This window comes from Cyprinodon tularosa, unplaced genomic scaffold, assembly GCF_016077235.1.
Source record: "Cyprinodon tularosa strain WSP-4 unplaced genomic scaffold, ASM1607723v1 ctg39, whole genome shotgun sequence".
NCBI classification, from domain to species: Eukaryota; Metazoa; Chordata; class Actinopteri; order Cyprinodontiformes; family Cyprinodontidae; genus Cyprinodon; species Cyprinodon tularosa.
This window is the reverse complement of record NW_024039107.1, coordinates 112269-135209: the sequence shown is the minus strand read 5'-3', so window position 1 is coordinate 135209 and position 22941 is coordinate 112269. Positions and strand designations below refer to the sequence as shown.

At 40.4% G+C, this 22941-nt stretch overlaps 1 protein-coding gene across 2 annotated transcripts; it reads left to right on the top strand.

The window, feature by feature from the left end:
* Positions 1-901: 901 nt before the first annotated feature.
* Positions 902-22385, top strand: LOC119791445 (major facilitator superfamily domain-containing protein 6-A-like). Of its 2 annotated transcripts, XM_038297531.1 has the most exons (8): positions 902-1156; positions 2831-4193; positions 10381-10478; positions 11084-11245; positions 11332-11430; positions 12938-13236; positions 16717-16759; positions 21474-21616. In XM_038297531.1, the coding sequence occupies exons 2-8, from the start codon at positions 2833-2835 to the stop codon at positions 21479-21481; spliced, it is 2070 nt and encodes a 689-aa protein (XP_038153459.1). In that variant the 5' UTR covers positions 902-1156; positions 2831-2832; the 3' UTR covers positions 21482-21616. The 2 variants fall into 2 exon arrangements, with proteins under 2 accessions (XP_038153459.1, XP_038153458.1); XM_038297530.1 differs by lacking the exon at positions 16717-16759 and having other exon boundaries at positions 21474-22385.
* Positions 22386-22941: the final 556 nt, after the last annotated feature.

Below are 22941 nucleotides of genomic sequence, written 5' to 3'. Positions count from 1 at the left end.
CATGAGGTCATCAGACGAACCAGGGCGTGGTGTTCGTTTGTTTTTGGTAGTTTTATTGCGCCCTCCAGGAACATTTTCTTTTTCACGGAATCTGAAGCGATCAGCGGCTTTTTTTCCCCTCCCACACTTAAAGTCACAATCATTCACAGCCGCTCTGCGTTTCCTGTAGGATTTTAATACAAGATAGTAAAATATATATATGCCAGGTTATCAGAAATTAGTCTTTAACACATTTTCGACTAAATCAGATTTTGTTAAACTTACTCACAGAAATATGAAATTATATTTGTAGATTTTGATCAACGGTTGTTCTTAAAGTAACTAGAAAGGAAACTGAAGATTTATTCAGTTGTACTTTCTTTTAATAAACTGCACATCAAAGCTGATACAGGGCTGTTTACTTATATATGTCCCCGAATATATATTAAAAAATAAATAAAATAAAATCTGTTTTGACAAATGTTTCTACTATGTTGTCGTTTGTGTTAATTTTAAGTGAAATATTAAAATTTCTCTTCCCTGAAGCGCAGGCAAGCTCAGATATTTGCGCGGTCTGTCCTTAAAGTTAGTTACAGAAACGCTTTTAGACTTAAATACTGACGTTAATGGAAGTTTCCCTTTAATTGAGGTAGTCCAGCCGTTTTTAGGCGTGTCTGGCAGACATTTTAAAGTGAAAAAAATTTCATAAAACAAACCGGATGTGAACGAATTCAAAAGATGTAGTAGTATTTATTTGGTCTGTATTCCCTAGTGTTCAGCAGAATGTTAAATAGTGTTATATTTTAATATTTATATATAGTTTTTAATGTTGCTTTTTCCCGGTTAAAATTGTAGGTAAGTTTTATTTTGAAGGGACAAACCGGAAACACTAATGTGCTACACGTTAGCTTGTTAGCTTGTCTGTTTCGGGACAGGTGGAATCTCCGGTTTGACGAGCCGCTGTTGTTCTCACAACAAAAGGGAACCGAACCGGAGAAACACTTTAATTCCGCAGCGGAACACAAACAAGGACACAGAACCGTGGATTCAAACTATTTCCGCCGTCTTTAGTTGATAATTTAACAGGTTTCTGGATGTAAATATGTCCCAGATAGAAAAGAGAAATTCAAGGAAAAACTGCGCAGTCACAGTTTAATGGGAGCGGTGACCTGAGCAGGTGAGGAAATACTGCTTCTCTTCTATATTTGCTCGCGTTTCTTTTTATTTTAAATGATTAAAACCTTTATTGTAGCATGACTGAGTCATAAAGAGTCACTTCCTGTTGGTTGAGGCGTTTTATAAATGAATAAACTACTTCCCGAAGCTGCGTCCTGGAAATATGCAGCTTTTATATCTAAAGGTTGTTTAACATGTCAGATACTTCCCCCTGTGAACATCAGGCAATGGTTCTCAATATGTGGCGTGAGGGCCCTCAAAGGGCCCAGACCGACAGTTTTATCTGATGAAAATGTCAACTGTCAGATCTTCAAAGACCCAGTTTTGTATCTGAACCTGAAAACCAGATCAGAAAACTGACAGATTATCATCCACTGATTGACAAGAGCTGTGTTGGATGAGGTGGATGAGGCTGTTAAAAAATCCAGAACAATACCCTGACTGTGGAGCACGGAGGTGGTAGCATCATGCTGTGGGCCAGCTAGGTAGGGCTTTTATAGATCGTTTCCTCCTGGCGAGCTGATTTATTAATTTTTCTGATGTATATCTGACCGGCCATTTATCTTATAGCGATGGAAGGCCTGGTTTCCTCCTACCGACCAAACTAAATCACATTCTATGAATTAAATGTTTGCAAACTTTCTTCTAAAAAAAAACAATTTTTGTTTTTGGTAATCATCTGATTGGAGTCAGACCTTAGGTTTAAACATGAAGGTGGAGTTCAGGAGAAGTTAAATATGGATGTCTCCTTTCTAATCCAGGAGACGACTATCCCCACAGGACAATGCTGCCACTGCCGTGCTTTACAACCAGGCTTAAGGGCAGATTAGACTTCTGCAACCGCACACATCAAATGCCACTTGGGTCTGGTTGGGAACCAGTTTTTCTGCTATGCTTCTGAACCGCCGGTGTGGAGTTTGTAGGGACGCACAGCAGTTTCCCGCCAAAGCACAAGGGGGAGCCTATTCGAGAACTCGTAGGAACTTCGGCGGATGGTCGCGAGGACTGCGGCGGCTCCGGCAGGAGTGTTTATCTCCCAAAACCACAATGGCGCGTCTGCAAGATATCACGGAGATGGATCTAGAGTTGCTAGACATCGAAGAGTTGCCTAAAAGACAGATTCATCTTTCATTGTAGTTGTTCCTCAGTTTTTAAAAATGGCGCTCCATGGCACCGAATCGAGTAGGGCGACCACACAGACCGCTGGAAAGCCATACCAAGGACTGGTTTTTGACTGTCCGACGCGTAGTCAGGATTTTTTTGAGGTGCGCGACGACTGTTGCAGAACCTCTGCATTAGGGGGCGTGGTCGGTTGCGGAGGCTATGCGTCAGAAGCATAAATTGGCCTTTAGGTTTGAAACTTTTTTTTTTCTCTTACTGCTCCAGCCCAGCTCTGATCAGGTCAGATCCTCTTTAAACCCATGATCAGGGAATGTAAAGTCTGTCTAGGCTCCGTTTGTTTAGTTCCTCCCTCAGAGTGAACATGTGCCCTGGTTCCTGATGTTCCTGAAGAGGCGGATCTATTTATAATTCTGTGTGTCTTTGTGTTCAGGTCAGTGTTGATGAATGATTCATCAGTGAGGGACGGATGGAGGACGACAGCTTTTAGTTTATACTCGCTGTCTGAGCTCTGCATCATTTGCTTGTTCAAACCTCTCATTTTCTTATCCTGCAGATATGCCAGCCGACGATGAGGTTGCCATCCTGACGGACGATGAGGAGGACCAGAAGAGGAAGTATGTGCTGGCGGAGCCGTTTAACACCCTGTCCATGGTGCAGCCGGCGGGCGCGTCCGCCACGGCGCCGCCCGAGCAGCTGCCCCCGCCGCAGCCGGACCCCGTGGACTGCTGCGAGAGGATGTGCCTCCGCGTTAACAGCCGCCTCCTCATTTCCAAAGTCTTCTATTTCTTCTTCTACGCCGCGTACGGCTCGCTGCACCCCCTGCTGGCGGTCTACTACAAACAGCTGGGCATGAAGGCCGACCGCAGCGGGCTGCTTGTCGGCATTCGGTACTTTATAGAGTTCTGCAGCGCCCCCTTCTGGGGGGTGGTGGCGGACCGCTTTAGGAAGGGGAAGGCTGTGCTGCTGTTCTCCGTCATGTGTTGGTTGGTGTTTAACTGCGGCATCGGCTTCGTCCAGCCCGCCAAGATGACCTGCGTCAATCCATCCTCGTCGGTTTCCCCGCCGACCACCTATCCTGAGAACGTGACCTCTCCGAGCAACTCCACCACGTCGGCTCCCCCGTTGCTCCCCAACGCCACGGCGCTGTGGACCAACTCCACCCCCCAGACCCCCACCGTGTCCCCATCGGCCCCCGCCACCACGGGGAGCCAGATAGTGAGCGACCCGGATCAGGTGGAGAACATCTTCCTCATCATCCTGCTGGTGGTCATCGTGGGCGAGTTCTTCAGCGCGCCCGCCGTCACCATCGTGGACACCGTCACCCTGCAGTACCTGGGGACGGCGCGCGATCGGTACGGCCTGCAGAGGATGTGGGGGTCTCTGGGCTGGGGCCTGGCCATGCTGACGGTGGGCATCTGGATAGACCACACCCACATCACTCTGCTGATCATCGGCGAGGGCTGCCAGATCCCGGAATACCGCCTCCACAACTACCAGCTGGCCTTCATCGTCTTCGGCGTGCTGATGGGCATCGCCTTCATCGTGGCGACCCAGTTCTACTTCGAGAAGGGGGAGGAGCACCGACAGGAGCCGCCGGAGGCGGCGGAGGACTCGGCCAGCCGTCAGGAAGCAGCAGAGTCCAGCTCCTCAGACCAGACCCCCTCAGAGCCCCCCCAGGAATTCCACTACGGCGACCTGCTGAGGCTGCTGTGCACGGTGCGCTACAGCTCCGTCCTCTTCGTGGCGTGGTTCATGGGCTTCGGCTACGGCTTCGTCTTCAGCTTCCTGTACTGGCACCTGGAGGACCTGAAGGGGACCACCACGCTGTTCGGGGTCTGCTCCGTCCTGAGCCACGTCTCAGAGCTGGCAGCTTACTTCACCAGCCACAAGTTCATCGAGCTGGTCGGTCACGTCAGGTAAGAAACGTCCGGTCGCGTCGGCCATCTTTAATGAACAACCTGTGTCCCTTTGGTCTGTTTTATTCTACAGACTCTGGCGCCTCTTTGTTTATTAGATCCAACAGTTTTAGTTGAGAAAATATTTTATTGATTCATCTTCTTACTGATTTCTAAGGCTACGTTCACACCGCAGCCTGAAGTGACCTAAATGCGATTTTTTTGGCTCATATGCGACCTGGATCTGATCTCTTAATGGCTGTCTGAACAACACTGATCTGATTTTTTCCAATGCGACCTGTTTCTGAACGGCCAGGTCGCATTTATCTGACCTGAACGCCATTAATACCCGACTAAGGTCACCTTTCTGGGTCTTGCTATGAAGAAGTGGCAAGAAAAACAACAACCATGGCGGACGATGATGTGGAGAGCAGCATTTATGTTTAACCATCTTGAAAAGATTGAGTTTATAAGGTTGTGAACGATCGCTAGATGCTCTCTGACTCTACCATCCATGTTTACTTCCGTAAACACAGAACACGCTGGCCTGTGATGTCATCTCGTCCTCTACTGCGCATGCGGGACACTTAGCATCAAGGCCTGCAGTGTGACTGTAGCCTGAGTTCCTGACCGGTTGTCTAAAGCGCCGGTTTCTTAAGTAAACACCTGCAGTCAGCAGAGGTTTGCTCTGGGTCTAATGGAGCCGCCAGCGGCTTCGTCTGCAGCTTCAAAGCAAACATGCCGGAGGAACCGGCCCAGAAACATGATTTCATGCACAGTAGAGCAGCGATTAAAGGAGGTTTGGACAGACTGGAGATTTATTCCAGACCTGAGATCTGCAGAGATCGACACGGTTCCTGAGGAGCTGCAGACTTCAGCTCTGTCTCAGATCTACAAACACTGACTGTCCTGTTGGTGCAGAATCCCTTCATGCACTGCAAAAAAGGCAGATCTAAACAAGTATTTTTTTCTTAAAATAAGTGCATTTTTTTCTTGAATTGAAGTCTTAAGTGAGACACTTTGCAAATGGAACAAGACAGTTTACATTTGAAATAAGAACATTTGTATTGTATTATTTCAAGTGCATATTATCTAATTATGTTATTTTAAGATTAAAAAAACCTAATTCCATTGGCAAATCATCTCATTTACCTACTCAAATTAAGAGGAGATACACTCAATTTATTTATTTTTCTACTTATTTCTAGATAGTTTTTGCAGTTTGTCTATGTGAGCGCCATAAACCAGAAGTTAATATTCTTGTTAGACTCACACTGTTTGGCTCCAGCTGCAGAAAAAAAGGCCAAATTTGGGCTTTTTTTTCATCCTCTCCTCTGTTAATTCGTGCATTTTGACTTTTTAATTTTATTCTGAAATTAACGATGTAGAAATAAGTAAAAATTCCTTAAATTAAGTGTGTTTTCCCTTAATTTGAGGCGGTAAAATGAGGTAGTTTGCCGAAGGAATGAATATTTTTACTCCTAGAATAAGATAATTAAATAATATGCACTTTAAATAAGACAATGCAATTGTGTTTTCTTATTTTAAAGGTAAATTGTCCTGTTCCAAGATATGGCAAAATGTCTCTTTTACCTCCCCAATCCAAGAACAAATGCACTTATTTTAAGAAAAAATGACTAATCTAGATTTCTTTTCCAGTGTGGGAACAAACCTTCGTCTTGCAGAAATAACGCGCTGAGTTGCTCAGCCTCCATTTTTATCTTAAAGTGGGTTTTTCAGACCCGTCAAATTTACAAAACAATTATTTCTGTAGTAAAAACACTTTCTTTTCTGCACCGCTATTCTATTTTAAAAATAGTTTGAATAGAAAAGTTTGTAGCTACGACTTTTAATTTGAAATTCTGTCAGATCTTTGTTTGTTTTTTTTAATCAGCTTTATTCCTGCACAGAGCTTCTGTCTGTGTGTGAGAGGAACTCTGTGCAGCAGAGCATGAAAGATTAGAAAACTGATCCTGAAGCAAATAATCAGCATGAAGCATCAGGATATTTTAGATATAAACGGGATAAAATCTGCAGCTGATGTGTGAAACAATAAACATGCAGCTGATGGAGGAGCAGGTCTGTCAGGGTGAACTTCATGTAGATCTTTATTAATTGGTCGGGGATAAAATGCATAAAGAGAAGCACCGGTTGGTTCAGTGAGAGGCATCTAGAAGAACTGGTTCAGCGTTAATTAACAGGTCTGCGTCAGAACGTTGAACGGTTGGGTTTGAAAATCCCTGAAATGTGGGCCGACCTCCTCCTCCTCCGCCGCCGAGCAGAGAGACGGGCGAGACAAAGCCGGCATTGATGCTGCGGCTCGCCGTCATCTGAGAGCGACGTGTCAGGTTTCAGGCGGCAGCTCCTCTCGGAGACGTCGCCGCTGAGGATGTAACCGGATCAAAGGCGGACTCCCTGCTGAGCGACGCTGAAGAGCCTCCGGTTAATCAGTGACTGAATGGAAACGACAACAAATGAATGTGGGTTGAGCTCAGCAGCAGCAAACTGGAAACGTTTTCATCAACTTTCCCATTTCCTCTATTAAAACTAGTCCTTCATTAAAAGCTACTTTTCATCTTTTTAAGATAATCAGTGAAATTCATTGAAGAAAGACTTAATATTACAGAGATCAGGAATGAAAAGCAGTTTTAATTTCTGCTTAAATGTTGATCGTTTTATATTTAAACCTCATCAGAACCAGATTCTGAGTGAAGAACCTGACTGGTCCGTTTATCTATTATTTATTTATCAATTGGATTGTTTGGATTTTTCCAATCCAGAATCGAGTCTCATAATAATTCCTAAAGATTTATTAATGAAAAATGAATTTCCCACTGTCCTTAAAGCCGCCATTGACTATCATCACTTTATCAATACTATAATATTCTAGATAAGTATTTTTTTTTTTTCTTTAAAAAGTGAATTTCTACTTGGATTGAGGAAAAGAGACATTTTGCCACATCTTGGAACAAGACAATTTACATTTAAAATAAGAAAACACAATTGCATTGTCTTATTTCAAGTGCATTTTATCTAAATATCGTATTTTAGGAGTAAAAATACTCATTCCATTGGTAAACTATCTAATTTATCTACTAAAATTAAAGGTAAATATACTTAATTTAAGAAATTTTGACTTATTTCTAGAGCGTTTTTCCGGGGTACTCAGGATGTTAACCATCGCCCGATCTCCCGGGGCAGGTAGTTTTTATTGTCGGGAGAGTACAAAATTCATTGCATTTGCCCGCCGGGCAATGATCGCAAATTTTTTTTAATTTATCACTCAAAATTACTTTAAAATCACGACATTCGCTTAAAAAAGGACCCACAAGCGTTGCCGGCGCCATTTTTGTTGTTTTGTACACATCTCGCGGCTTTTTCAAATCACGCGAGATTTTCCTCCAGATGGCGTGATTTTTGTCCGGAAATTAGCGCGAATCAGGCACACCCACCACCCAGATAACCCTAAATTAACAATTATTGGTCAGGGATTAGAAAAATTGGCATAATTGTACGCCATGCGCACAGTGTAAAATAAAAGTTATTCATTTGTGACATTGACTTCTGTCTTGTGATTTATCTTAAGTTTTTAACCTGGCAAGTTTTTTTTAGATTTTTAAAATTACATTTTATATTTTTCCAAGCACACAACAGTTTAAAGCAAAGTTTAGTTTGAAAAGAATGTGCAGGAAGGATTGAAACTAGGGATGCAGGATATAATCGGCCCCCTATCGGTATCGGCCTTAAAACTGAATATCGGATATCGGCCACCCCACCGATATTTAACCCGATATTTGATCAGCTTCTGAGTTTCTAAAGTCTAAATAAAAATACTACTACTTCTTCTTCATCAAAAACTTCTTTTTTACAGACTTAAAAACTTCTAAAGACGAGGGAAAAAATACTGATACATTAAAATATCCCAATATCTTCATATGCTGATATATTGCCGTTTAAAAACACCATATCAATCTCTTTTACTAATGAAATATTGCTATATGTCATCGTTATGCTACGAAATCCCCCGAAAATTCACGAAATGTTGCCATATTTTTATACGTTGATATATTGACGCGGTATCGATCTATTTTACTAACAAAATCTCACAAGAATTTGCAAAATATCACGAGAGTTTGTAACACAACGATGAAATTTGACGAGATTTTGAAAGTAAAATAGATCGATACCGCGTTTTTAAATTAAATTGGATATCAGCGTATGAAAATATATTTGAGTATATTAATTTTCAAAGTGTCAGAAATGGATAACAAAACTGCTATTTTCAATGACTACTTATTTTTGTCCAGCTTTAACATCGGTATCGATATCGGTTATCGGCTACATGAGTTTTAAAATATCAGCATATCGGCCAAAATCCCAATATCGTGCATCCCTAGTTGCAAAGCATGTTAACACGGTAATGTAGGCTTGAGTTCATTATCTGACGCATGCAGATACACACCAGGAACCTGGAAACTTAAAAAATACTGAATTACAAAAAACATTTAAAAAACTAACATGTTTCATTTATATATATACAAAAATGAATATTAGGAACTATATTTATCAAACATTATACTGGGCAAGTAAAAATAGTTTCTGGGCAAATGAAATGTGAAAGCCACTTGCCCAAGAGTCAGTCTTGCTTTACGGCGAGAACTGCTACACCCCCCAGTTAAAAGCATTCTCGTTGCTAGCACAGTGGCAATCTTTGTGCAGTTATGCTACGTTCACGCAGCAAAAGCAGCAAAATCGCGTCTGCTGCTTCATTTTTACTGCTTGTACCAGTTAGTTCTGACGCGCGGCTGAAGCAGCTTTGCTGCTCTGGCTGCGCGGTTTAAATATTTAAACAATTGAAACACTTAATCGTGATTGGTCGATTATTGAAATAATCGTCAACTAATTTAGTAATCGATTAATCGTTAACTGGAGTTTAGAGGCTCTAAAACGGGCCTTTAGCTGACAGAGTGACCCAATTAGAGCAGTAATTATATCAAAATTGTAAAAAAAAAAAATATAAACATTTTCCTTTTTAGGTTAAAAAACACAGTTTTCTTCTGTCAATTTGCTCTATCAGCATTCAAGATGAAACGTTTTCGTTTCACCTGGTTTAATTCTGTTGTGTAAAATGTTTAAGGAACCTTTGGCTCTCTGATTATTAATTGATTAATTGAAAAAAAGAATCAGATTTGAAAAATAATCGTTAGTTGGAGCCTAAATATTATGTTTTGTTTGAATCCGCTGCTAAAAAACATCCAGAGCTGCCAGCCTGTTTGTCGACTGAATGGATCAGGAAGTAGATTCTAGATTCTAAGTGTCGTCCTGTAGTGATGGGTTACTCTGGAGGAGCTGCAGAGATCCGCAGCTGTTTAGTGGACCAGTAGAGGTCTGGTTTTACTGGGAGGGAAGCAGGAAGAGAGATGCTGAAAGAAGCAATAAGTCCTGCAGGAGAGGCGGGAAGTTGGAGGAGCTAGAGTAGAGCGGCCTAGTCAAAGTAAAACCTGAAATTCAACAGAAGAAAATAAAACTGATAAAATCCAATTTCAAGGATCCATTTAGATCAAATCTGGAACGTTTTATGAGGTGTGAATCATTTTTCATCTACAAACCTCTAATTTAATTTAATAAGCTCATAAAACTGAATCAGTTCTGTTGGTATTTATTGCTTATCTTGTTTAATCATTAAACATCTGGGTGTTTGTTCCCGTTTCCTTTACGACCATCAATCAGCGGCGCCTGCGTTGCTGAGGAGACGCCGTCGGGTCCTTTAGTTTTGCCACTTGTTTTCGGTTCCAGCTCTGCCGTCGGTGAAACGAACCAGAGACGAAGGCGGAGCCGTTCAGGCTTTTTGAAAGTGCTGCATGCTGCTTCGAAACAGAAAACAGACCTCAGCTTCCTGCTAAACCTCGGCTGACCTCCAAAGCAAAGCAATGGCAGCTAGCAGCAGCTGTGAGAGAGGAGGATTTACTATTAGAAGAACAACCACAGAACAAACTGAAAGAGTCCTTTCTATAGGAAAGATTATATTTATAAACAAATATCAAATATAATCTCCATTTTTACCTCAACGGGGCTAAAGGTTAAACTGAATCAGAATCATTTGAACTGGTTTGCAACCAGTCCAATTAGAGCAGAAAATAAGCAGAACTGGGATTATTTTTTGGGATTTGTTTGGTAGCATCTTTAAATCTTTGTCTGTCTCCCTCAGGGTGCTCTACATCGGCCTGGCCTGCAACACGGCGCGCTACCTGTACATCTCCTATCTGGAGAACGCCTGGATTGTTCTGCCCATGGAGGTTCTACAAGGTAAACGCCTCTGTTTGCACGGAGGGAGGCACCGGGCTCTAGGACCCAGAAGACCGGACGCTGTTTGTCCAACAGGACGCTTATCAGCAGCAGCCAAGCAGGATCTTCTCAGGAAGTGGAAACAGACCCGCCTCGTGAGCTCAGAGTCTGTGGGAACATCTGTCCAACCGCTTTAGTTTTAAATGCATGTCTCCGTTCAGACCTGAGGCTGGTTGGCTTTCTGAAAGTGATAGAAGGGAACCAAAAGCTGCCGTAGAAACCGACTCAGAGGAACAGAGACTGCTGAATACAAGCAGCAGTGGAGAGCTGCAGCTGTGCAGAGGAACTATTGAACCGGAAGCTCAGGTTAATGTCAGAGAGGCGATGCGGCGTTCATGTGACGCCTTTGGCCCCTTCAGCAACTTTAAAGTTCCAACTGTAGACAGGAAGTCTACAGTTGGAAACGGCACAGAAACCTGAGGCATAAATCAGCTGGTTGCTGCAGACGTTTGTGTCCGTCTGACATGATAATCATGCAGGTTTTAGAGCAGTTTGATAACTTTATGCTGCAAATGAACTGAAAAGCATAAATTAAAGTGTCATGCTCTTTCTTCTTCTCTGTCCAGGTGTGACCCACGCCTCAGTCTGGGCCGCATGCATCTCCTTCCTGAGCGCCGCCGTCCCTTCGCCTCTGAGGACGTCGGCGCAGGGGATCCTGCAGGGTCTGCACCTGGGACTGGGCCGCGGCTGCGGAGCCATGGTGGGGGGAGTGTTTGTCAAATATTTTGGTAAGAATCTCAGGGACCGATCCGTGGAGACGCTGCTGTTCTTTCTGAATGATCACGTTTCACCTGTCGTTCCTCCTGCTTTTCAGGCGCTGCAGAGACGTTTCGAGGAATCGGCATGGCCTCTCTTGTAATCCTGCTCATCTTCTCCTTCATCCAGTGTCTGTCTGGAGAGAGTGAAGAAAAAGGTGAGAGAAAAGGGCTTATTTAAAAAAGAAAATAACATTATGTAGGGCTACAGTTAACGCTCAAGTTAAAAACACCTAAAACCAGGCATAAAACGCAAAGTTCTGCAGCAGTGAGCCGTTTGATACTGAAACTAACAATTATTGCTTTACGTTTGAACTTTTTTATGCTGCTTATAGACTGCTGTGTCACATTGTAAGAAACCAAACCCATCAAGATGGACATCCCATGCAAAATATAGAGCATGGTGGTGGAGGGGTCATGGTTTGGGCAGTTTTTCAACCACTAATCCTCAGGGTATAAATCTCTTAATTGATGATTAAAAGGCAGAAATAAGGCATTTTTTCTGATTGGTAGTTTAATATCTGCTAAACTTCAAAGGTTATCATTCTGGATGTATTTTCTACAGTGGATGAGGAGTTCAAATGTGCAAGCATGTTCAAAAGGTCCTGAAAACCTAAAAAAAATCTACAAGCAAACACTAATGCATGCAAAGAAAAAAGGAGAAAAAGCTGCAAATGCAGGAAATAAGAGATAATAAGCGGCATCATCTAAAAAATATGAAAACCTGCTGCAAATATATATAATCGATCCTAAAATAAAAACAAACACAGAGGAAAAATGATGCAAGTAACAAAAACTAATGGTGACCAACAAACGGAAGGATTCCAGACCACTAGGGGGAGCCGGTCATCATTCATACGGAACCAAAGGCCTTGATAAAGGTACATTAAATGTATAAAGACGCAAAATAAAACCTACCAACTGAATCCTAAACTGCTCGCTAACCAAAACGCCTAACTAACTAACTTGGATTGTACCTGGGGGATTCAATAATGAAGCGGGCGGCCTCTTCCCTCCAACAGAAAGGCAAAGCACTCGTTCCTATGGCAACACAGTGACGCCACATGTGTGTTGCTGTAGCCTGGTGACGCAGGGTGACATAACAGTTTGGGTTTGGGCCACTGTTTCTTTCTTCATCCAAATGTCCTCTGGACGGCATCTCATTTATGAGTTTTTGGTCCATAATTCATAGTAATGTTCATGTTCTGGTCCCTCATCTCCCCCTACTGGTCTGGATCTCCCCCATTATGTGCTACTAGTTTGCTTCTTTTCTTAATTTGCAGTTATTTAAGCAACTTGCAACATTTTTCCATTGCCTGTGTTTGTGTCAAAGTCTTATTTTTGTGTCTTTGCTAGTTTGATTTTATAATCAAATTTTCAGGACCTTTTGAATTCGCTGTGAAATTGTGAATTTACAGCGTTTGAACCTCTTGGCCACGATAGTATTATTTGCTTTATGGCATCCTGTTCACATAGATGTATATGTGACCTATAAAGAACAAAGCATCCCGGACGAGCCCCCATTTATTTTTATACTCATTATAGAAAGCAAAAGCAGATAGAACCTAAAGAAATTTAAATTTAAAAGATTAGCTTTCGGTTGAGGAAGATGAAATCCAGCTGGCCGCCAAAGAGGATTTTAAACGCCCTATTTTGTTTTTTCAGAGGACAAAATCCTTGCTGAGAACATCCCAGTTCCCTCCAGCCCAGTCCCCATCGCTACCATCGACCTGGTTCAGAGCCAGCACACTCCCGGTAGCCCGGCGCCGCCTCGGCCGGCGGCGGAGACGGTGCTGCCCGTCAGGAAGACCAAACACCAAGAGGACCAGGAGGACGTGACGCGGCCGGCCTGGGTGCCCTCCGGCTCCCCCTGGGTCACCATCGCCTTCGCGTTCGTCCAGATCAGGGACATGATGAACATGAAGAAGAGCGGCGGCCCCCCTGCAGAGAATCGCCCACTGCAGGTGAACACCAACACAGTGTTCAGTACATCAGTCAGACACCAGAATGTATTCACAATAAAACTGAAGCCAGAGAACAAGAGAGAGCTGCCAGTTAAATGACACACAGAACCAGCACATTTAACTGGTCCCAGTCAGGGTGATGCTTTGTACATGTCTGTCCAAATAATGAACAATAAAGTCTTTGCTTGGGTTTTTTATTAAAGGCCTAAAACCTCACGCTTGCCACCTTTCAGATGCATGTCTGTCTTTTCTTTGCTGATCAGAAAATCATTTATTTTATGCTTTGAGTAGAAAAACAGTTTGGCTGATTTCCAGCAAACACAGGATGAAAATCTATGGAATTATGCAGCCGTTAGTTCCTGTGATTCTTTAATCACAGCAGAAAGAAAAACACCTAAAATCCATCTGGGAGTCATTATAACGCTTCATTGCTCTTTGTTTTAGCTCTTCTCCCAGCCTAGCTTGACAGAAACAGAAGCTGAAAGTTAGTTTTCACGTTTCTGGATCAAACTGCACCAACATGAGTCTTTATTCCCCCTTTCATGCTGTTTGTGTGTTTCCTGTTTATTATTTAAGCTGTTTTTAACATTCAGGCTTTTACTTGTTTTCTCCTAAATGTTTATTATTTATAACTTCTAATGCTGCTACGAAAGCTTCTGGTACCTTTCGGATTGGCGTGCGACCAAAGTACGGATAAACATCTGATGTATTCAGCCTCCTTTGATGGGATCTATCATCCAAACTGATGAACATCTGCCGTCAAGTGTGTTTAGGGCTGAAACAATTGATTAGATTAATCGATTACTGAAATAATCACCTAACTGGATTATAGAGACTGTAAAGTGTGCTTTTAGCTGAAAGAGAAACACACATTTGACCAAAACTGTAAAACAAAATGAGTAAACATTTTTCACTTAGGATAAAAATTATTTTTGTCTGTCAATATTCTCTGTCCAGAACTCCTTAAGTGTAAAAACTTTATTTTCACTTGGTTTAATTTTGCAAAAATTCTTCTTTAAGGAACCCTTTGCTTTAATCAATTTGCAAAATAATCTTTAGCTGCAGACTAACTTGATCTCGGTATTAATGTAGCGGTTCTGGACGTTAGCGAAGCAGTAGCGCCATGGACACAAAATCCCAGAGCTCTGTTTGATCCATCATCTAAACCTGGAGAGGATCAACTATAGACCGGATGTAAGCAGGTCAATAAAAGTCATTAAATAATTATTTTTCAAATTAAGGCCTAAATTTGCATTAAAATTCATTAAATGTGATTATTTTGGCATTTAAAATGCTTTATTTAGAAAAAACAACCAAACCATTAATTAAACAATATATATATGTATGCAAATATGCACATATATTGAGATATATTTTAGGGATGCAGGATATAATCGGCCCCCTATCAGTATCGGCCTTAAAACTGAATATCGGACATCGGCCACCCCACCGATATTTAACCGGATATTTGATCAGCTTCTGAGTTTCTAAAGTCTAAAAAATAAAAAAAAATACTACTTCTTCTTCTTCCTCAAAAACTTCTTTTTTACAGACTTAAAAACTTCTAAAGACGAGGGAAAAAATATTGATACATTAAAATATCACAATATCTTCATATGCTGATATATTGCCATTTAAAAACACCATATCAATCTCTTTTACTAATGAAATATTGCTATATGTCATCGTTATGCTACGAAATCCCCCGAAAATTCACAAAATGTTGCCATATTTTTATATGTTGATATATTGACGCGGTATCGATCTATTTTACTAACAAAATCTCACAAGAATTTGCAAAATATCACGAGAGTTTGTAACAGAACGATGAAATTTCACGAGATTTTGAAAGTAAAATAGATCGATACCGCGTTTTTAAATTAAATTGGATATCAGCATATGAAAATATATTTGAGTATATTATTTTTCAAAGTGTCAGAAATGGATAACAAAACTGCTATTTTCAATGACTACTTATTTTTGTCCAGCTTTAACATCGGTATCGATATCGGTTATCGGCTACATGAGTTTTAAAATATCGGATATCGGCCAAGATCCCAATATCGTGCATCCCTAATATATTTGCATATTTGCGCGGAACTGCTGTTGATCGTAAAAACCGTATCTTCAGAAAAGAAGTTTGAGGCGGAGAAAAATCTAAATCTGGATAAGTAATTTTTTCTTAAAATAGGTGCAGTTGTTCTTGGATTGAGGAGGTAAAAGAGACATTTTGCAAATGGAACAAGACAATTTACACTTAAAATAAGAAAACTCAATTGCATTGTCTTATTTCAAGTGCATTTTATCTAATTATATTGTTTTAAGAGTAAAAATACTAATTCCATTGGCAAACTGTCTCATTTACCTACTCAAATTAAGGGTAAATACACTTAATCTAAGAAAATGTTACTTATTTCTAGGTCGTCTTTCCAGTGTAGAATGGGGGGAAATGCTCATTTTTCAACAAAAGTGGCTTGAAATCGAGGAATTGCTGCCTGCTGACGGTAGAAATGAAGGAATTTGCCATTTATATATGAGAGTCATGGGTCCTTGTTCATGGCATTAAAATATTTCTTTCTTTTTTTTTTTTTTACAGTCTGGCAATGTGGCAATAAGAATAATAGTCTTGATGCCAAAAAGAGCCCAACAGATTTTACTTTCACAAGTGGAGCAGTACTGTATGGCAATTGCTCCACTTGTTTCATGCATATAAATTGCTTTATTATAAATATGCAGGGAGTTTTACATCTTATATAGACACTGCAATGTAAGTAGAACAGAAAAACAGAAGAAGAAACGAAAAAAAAATGAGAAAAGATGAAAGAAAGAGGAGAAAGAAAGGAGACAATGACAAAACATTTTCAGTCTGCAGACTAAAATATTTCTAAGAGCATTAAAAAGCATTAAATTAGAGTTATTCATTCCGGTATAAACCCTGATAGACGTACCAGGACATTGAGGTCCACCTGATCGCTTTTATCAGCGAGCTCTGGGAGCTGAGAGGGAAGAATCTGCTGACAGGAAACTCTAGATGCTACCATGGTGGCAGTATTATGCTGTGGGACAGGGAAGCTGGTCAGAGATCATTAGATGATCACCTTAAACCAGTGATTCCACCTCCAGTATGGTATAGATTGATCATTTAGAACGGCCTAGTCAAAGTCCAGGACTAAATCCAACTGAAAAATTGCATTAAAACCTAAAAACCAGAAGTTAATGAACCAGTTTTTAGCCAAACTTAATGATCTTTCAGCTGTTCTGCAAGAAAGGATGAATTAAACTGCAGAAGGCAGCAGATCTATACGAGCATCCAGACGGGCTAAATACAGACGGACGCTTCCTTTAACTTTACAGTTAGCAGAGATTCTTTATAAAAGACGTCCAGACGCTTTCGTAGCAGCACATGTTCTGACGTTTTCTCTGTTTCCATGGTGACGTCTGTCTAAAATCTCCTCCATTGTTGAACTTTTCACTAATCAGACGCTTCCTCCTCTCATCGCCTGCCTGCTCAAGCTGAAGAAAGGTGAGGCGTGTGGAAAAGTACCGTGTGAGGGTGGTGGCGGGCTGACGTGTGGTAGCGCTGACTGTTCCATGGTGGGTGTGTGTGGGTGGGCGTGTCCTTGCATGCAAACGTCTCCCGCACCTGATCAGATTGAAGGTGTTGTGTCTGGGGTAGCCTTCGTGTTCTAGTAGTCCGGTTTGGTTGGTGCTGGAGGGAAAAAGGAGGTTCTTATTTATAGATGTTTGAATTGTTGGCTGGATCAGATGGTGAGACGTTTACGTAACGAGCTGTGGCACACCTGTTGGCCCAGGTATTCTGGGGAGCGTCCCTCTGTTCTCGGAAGCATCTTTGAAATACCAGAAACACTGAGTCAACAGCAGGTTCACGTAAGACGGAGCAGAACCAAGCAAACAGGAACTGGAGAGATGATTACATAATGATCGGAATACAGGAGAGAAATCCTGATTATTCCGAAAACCTGAGGAAGAACTAGGAAAAAAACAATTAGATCTGTTGATTTATCCTTTATGCTCTTTAGTTCCTGGGAAGTTTGGATTGTTTTAGTTTTCAGGTCCACAGAAAAAGGATGAAATGAGGCAGAACCAGATCTGCAGCTACCTGCACCGAAAAAATGACCTAGAAATAAGTAAAAGTTCTTACCCTTAATCCTTTATAGGGCAAGTTACCATTTCTGATCACTATTAAACCCCTTATAAATGGAGTCCCCTCCCTCAGTGAGTTCTAGAAGCACAAGATCTATATCCAGCCATTCAGCAAAGATTCTGCTACATGGCTGTACATCTTATTTTGGCATTTGACCAATTAGATGAGCCCTTGAATGATATATTACCTACTGTAATTAAGATGAAAAAGAAAAAAGAGTTAAGTCAAGAAAAAGGTAAAAAGTTAATAAGCCTGGTTAACAGTTAAATTTAGGTTTATAAACTAAGAAATGTCAGTTCCAGTATCAGCATTAATGCCTCTACGCTACAAAAACAATCAAGAAATAAGTAAAAATGTCTGAAATTAAGTGTGTTTAGCCGTAATTTGAGCAGGTAAATGAGATAGTTTGCCAATGGAATGAGCATTTTTACTCTTAAAATAAGATAATTAGAGAATATGCACTTGAAATAAGACAATGCAATTGTTTTTTCTTATTTTAAATGTAGATTTTCTTGTTTGATTGGCATTTACCTCCTCAATTCAAGAGAAAAAGCACTTACTTTAGAAAAAAATGACTTATTGAGATTTACATTTTTTGCAGTGTAAGGTTTTGTTGGACCAAACAAAATGTGTTTCTTTCCGTATTTTTCTTGAATTTCTTTTAGAAGCACTTTTGTTATTTTTCCTAATATATTCGAGCAAGTTGGTGTTTCATGTTATTAGATACATGTTTGCCATCAAAATATCCATATTTTTGGAATGTTACAAAAGTAATGAATAGTGCACTGCAAAAATGTTCAAGAAATACGTATACGTTTCTTAGATTAAGTGTATTTACCCTTCATTTGAGCAGATAAATAAAATGATCTGCCTGGAATGAGTCTTTATATTCTTATAAGAAGATAATATGCGCTTGAAATAATATTCACTTACCTTCTCAATAAAATAAAAACACTTATTTTAAGAAAAAAATTGACTTCTTTAGATTTAATTTGTTTGTAGTGTGGAGCAGTGGGTGGATTAAAACTTTTATTTTCCATCACTAATGAAGCAAAATGTCTGCCTGTCTTCTTCTTTGCGTCCAATTTACACCCCATGGTCTGTTCAGACCCACCAGTTAAACCAGTAACTGTTACTAACAAACCAGATTGATGGTTTCCTCAGAGGAACCTTTTATCAGTCGCTGTCTACAGCCATTTATGTTCAGTCAGAGGAACTCAAATAAAAAGCATCCAGGTGAGGAGAGACGACGTGTTTAAGTTCAATAACTCGGAGCGCTTCTGTTTGACTGCTGAGGTTTTATGTTCAGGGAGATCGGTCGTTTATTTCTGCTCCAAATGGTTCCAGATCAGCAGAAAACGGTGTTCAAACTAAGGATGAAATAATGAATTTATTGAAATAATCGTCAACTAATTTAGTAATCAGTTAATCATTTCCTGGAGTTTAGAACCTGTAAAATATGCCTTTAACTGACAGAGTGACCCACTTAGAGGTAAATATATCAAAATTAGAAGAAAAAAAATTAGCATTTAAGAGATATCAGGGTTTCTAAAGGTCATTCAAAGTCATTAAATTATGTTTTTTTTTTATATTAAGGCCTTATTTGGCATTAAAATTTATTAAATGTGATTATCGTAGCATTTGAAATGCTTTATTTAAAATTTTAAAAAAAAGTTCATAAAAAAAATTTCATCAGATATTTTGCAATTTATTTTCCCGGAACTGCTTCCGATTGATCGTAAAGACGTATGTTCAGAAAAGAAACTTGAGGCGGAGAAAAATCAAGAAAATAGGAAAACGCAGATTTAAAAAAAAAAGTGGCCAGAAAACGATATATATATATGAGAGTCATGGGTACGTATTGATGGCATTAAAATAAATTCTAAGAGCATTAAAAAGCTTTAAATTACAGTTACTCATTACTTTTCAGCTCTCAATCTGCTTCATCCAGAAATGAAATGTTTTAGTTTCACCTGGATCAATTTAGTAAAAAAATCTTCTTTAAACAGAACAGATTATTTTAAGGAAAAATAATGGACAGATGAATCAATTAGCAAAATAGTCGTTAGTTGGAGCCCACGTTCCAACGGCAGCAAACGGGACTCAAATCGGATCTTTTTATGCCCCTAAAGATGTAAAACCTGTTCTTAATGGAATAAACTGCAGTTTTTAAAGCGTCTGAAGTCGCTCTGCCGTATTTTCTCCCACTAAAGACTCCAGACTCCTCTGCAGCACCGCTGCTCCTTCAAAGGTCGTCCTTTCTATCCTTTTTATGCCGTAGTCCTGATACCAATAGTTGCATAATCACACAGAGACGCCAGCATCCAACATTGTTCTTCCTTTGATCAGTCAAACTTTATCGAACACTGGAAAAAATAGAAATCTAGATAAGTCAATTTTTCTTAAAATAAGTCCCTTTGTTCTTGGATTAAGTAGATAAAAGAGACATTTTGTGAACAGAACCAGACAATTTACACCTAAAATAAGAAAAAACACAATTGCATTGTCTTATTTCAAGTGCATTTTATCTAATTATCTTATTTTAATTGTAAAAAAATACACTATATCTCATTTATCTACTCAAATTAAGGGTAAATACACTTAATTTAGGAAATTTTAACTTATTTCTAGATCGTTTTGACATCCATCGCTCTCATATCGGTGTAGTTTTCTAGAAAATGTTTCTCCTCTCATCTAAAAGGATTCTTCAGTTCTAATTAGTTCTAATTACCCTGCTGGTCGCCTTGGTAACCCGAACTGTTCACAGAAGCCAATTTATGAACGACCACATAAAAAAAAGCGTCTAGATGTGTTTGTTTACTTTCAGTCTGCGATTCGCTGCCATTTTTAGACCTCTTTTGCTTGTATGCTAACAGTTAGCATAGCCCTTTTAGAAAGGTGACGCTAAAACCAGTATCTAGAAACCTTTAATATCTGCTTTCCTGTCAGAGTCCTGCTCAATTCCATGATGCTGCCACCACCATGCTTCACTGCTGGATTGCCTCAGTCAGCCTGGGAATTTTTATTGACGTGTTTTTGGTTAATTTTCTTGGCTGATGTCTTCAAACGAGCAAAACTGTGATGTTTTGAAGCTTCTCTGTACTCATCAGGCTTTAGCTTTATAAAGCAATAAAATAATCCCATTAAAAGCTGGAATATTTTAGCTGTACAGATTAAAGGACAGGAATGATTTAACAGAAGAGTTTCCTCTCTGTGGATGTTTTTTATTTAGATATATTCTCTTAAAGGTCAGCAATGCTAGAATTAAAGGTTAATCTTATATTCCAGAGATTACGGTAAATGTTATAGGAATAAAACCAGCAGAAATACAGGAAGTATAATCTGATCATTTAATTTGAAATAATCTGATTCGCAGCAGGGTTTTAAAACGACATAAATCCAGTGATTAAAGAACAAAGATGACGTTTCACACTGAAGGATGAAAGGCTTTGGTTCTGATTAGGACTGGTTCTAAAGAAACCATTTAAAGCAGGAAAGGGTTGCTGGTTCCAGAAAGCCGTTAGTGTTGGATGTTAATAAAATAGCCAATCTGCTTGATCCACATTTACAAACTTAGCATGACAAATTATAGCTGAAAAAAAAGGCTTTTATTTGAAGCGTTTCCTGAAAAGTTGCTGATTTATGTAGAATGAAGTTGCTGATCAGAGGAAATTTGTCTGTTTTTCTCATATAAGTAAAAAAAAAACAATAATTTTTCTCCAAAACAATAAAATAATCATCAGAGTTCCTCTCCTGTGACCTGATTGGTTGGTTTATTTCTGCTCCTTGAACTGTAGCCATGTGTGACACAGTTTGTGGCGCCACCTGCTGACCAAACAACAAACATGCATTTTATTAATTGAGGTTAGGATTTATTTTTACGGGTAAAAAGTTAATTTCACAGCTGTGCTTTCGGGGATTCGTTATTATTTCACGGTTGTAGGTTAGTAGCTTTTTATAATTACCTGATAATTAAAAAGTTAGGGCCTCCAGGTTGCTGATGTCGTCCAGGTAGAGAGATTGCTGTTTCAGCTCTGCAGCCTCCAACGCTCTCTTCTCCTCTCGTTGTCAGGCTCCTAACGGCCAGGCGCCGCCCGAATACAAGGCGGTGGCCACGTCGCAGCGAGACCAGAGCGACGCTCGGCAGGCGTCCGTCTCCGAGGAGCATCCGGACGCCGCCCGCTCAGCTCCTGATGGCCAAACGCAGCCTGCATCTGATGCAGCAGGGAACTCCCTCTGACTCCTCCCTCCTCGTTCAGCCCACAGCGTGAAAGTGTTCAAACCTGCTGCGGCGGTGAAATCTCCTCACCCGTCTGTAAACTCTGTTTCTATGTTTATGGATAAAACAGCAGCCTTTATAAGCTGCAGAACTGGAGTCAGTGAAGGTTTCTTTTCAGGGTCTAACTTGAAGCAGAGGTGCTGGTAGTGAACCAAACTCCTCAAGGTGGCTAAATCAAACGCACCTTCTGCTCTCTGTGCACTGTATTTCTGAAGGACCTTCCTTCAGGTGTAGATATGCTCCTTCCTAAGTTATTTAAGTTAATTTAAATGAAAAGTGATGAAATCTGACAGGATCTGGATTGTTAGAAGGTTTAGATGAGCTTTGATTTATTTTTTTAGTGACGCTGGTTGGTGTTAGTTCTCATTGGCGGCTGTAAAAACGCCAAACTGTTCATCCCAGGTTGTTCTGATTGTCAGTCAGCTGTGAGGTTAAAGGCTGTTTGTTAACTTTAACTGTAAACGACCCTCTGAGGAATGAAGGTGACCTGTGATCACTGTGAGAGACAAAAAAATTAGAAACCTGCAAATGTTCAGAGTTTCTACATGATTCCTAAAAGCCGGAAACAGTCTGGAAGTTTGATTTTAGGATTTCTGTTCAAGTTTAGATTAAAAAACACAAATTTATAGAAATATTTGTATTTCCTTCCTTTTTTTTCCTCCTTATTTGAACATCTCCTTCCTTCCTTCCTTCCTTACATCCTTGTTCCTTCTTTCCTCACATCTTTTCTTCCTTCCCTTCTCCCTAATGTCCTTCCTTCCTTCCTTCCTTACATCCTTGTTCCTTCTTTCCTCACATCGTTCCTTCCTTCCCTTCTCCCTAATGTCCTTACATCCTTGTGTCCTTCCTTCCTTCCTTCCTAATGTCCTTACATCCTTGTGTCTTTCCTTCCTTCCTTCCTTCCTTCCTTCCTTCCTTCCTTCCTTCCTTCCTTCCTTCCTTCCTTCCTTCCCTTCTTAAGTCCTTAGATCCTTGTGTCCTTCTTTCCTCACATCGTTCCTTCCTTCCTTCCCTTCTCCCTAATGTCCTTACATCCTTGTGTCCTTCCTTCCTACCTTCCTTCCTAATGTCCTTACATCCTTGTGTCTTTCCTTCCTTCCTTCCTTCCTTCCTTCCTTCCTTCCTTCCTTCCTTCCTTCCTTCCTTCCTTCCTTCCTTCCTTCCTTCCTTCCTTCCTTCCCTTCTCCCTAATGTCCTTACATCCTTGTGTCTTTCTTTCCTCACATCCTTCCTTTCTTACATCCATTCCTTCCTTCCTCCA

What these genes read in the sequence shown, in the direction of transcription:
- LOC119791445 (XM_038297530.1), top strand. Translation starts at nt 2,833, where the DNA reads ATGCCAGCCGACGATGAGGTTGCCATCCTGACGGACGATGAGGAGGAC. An exon ending in GCCCATGGAGGTTCTACAAG is followed by an intron (nt 10,479 to 11,083) that starts GTAAACGCCTCT and finishes TTCTCTGTCCAG; the next exon opens with GTGTGACCCACGCCTCAGTC. An exon ending in TGGAGAGAGTGAAGAAAAAG is followed by an intron (nt 11,431 to 12,937) that starts GTGAGAGAAAAG and finishes TTGTTTTTTCAG; the next exon opens with AGGACAAAATCCTTGCTGAG.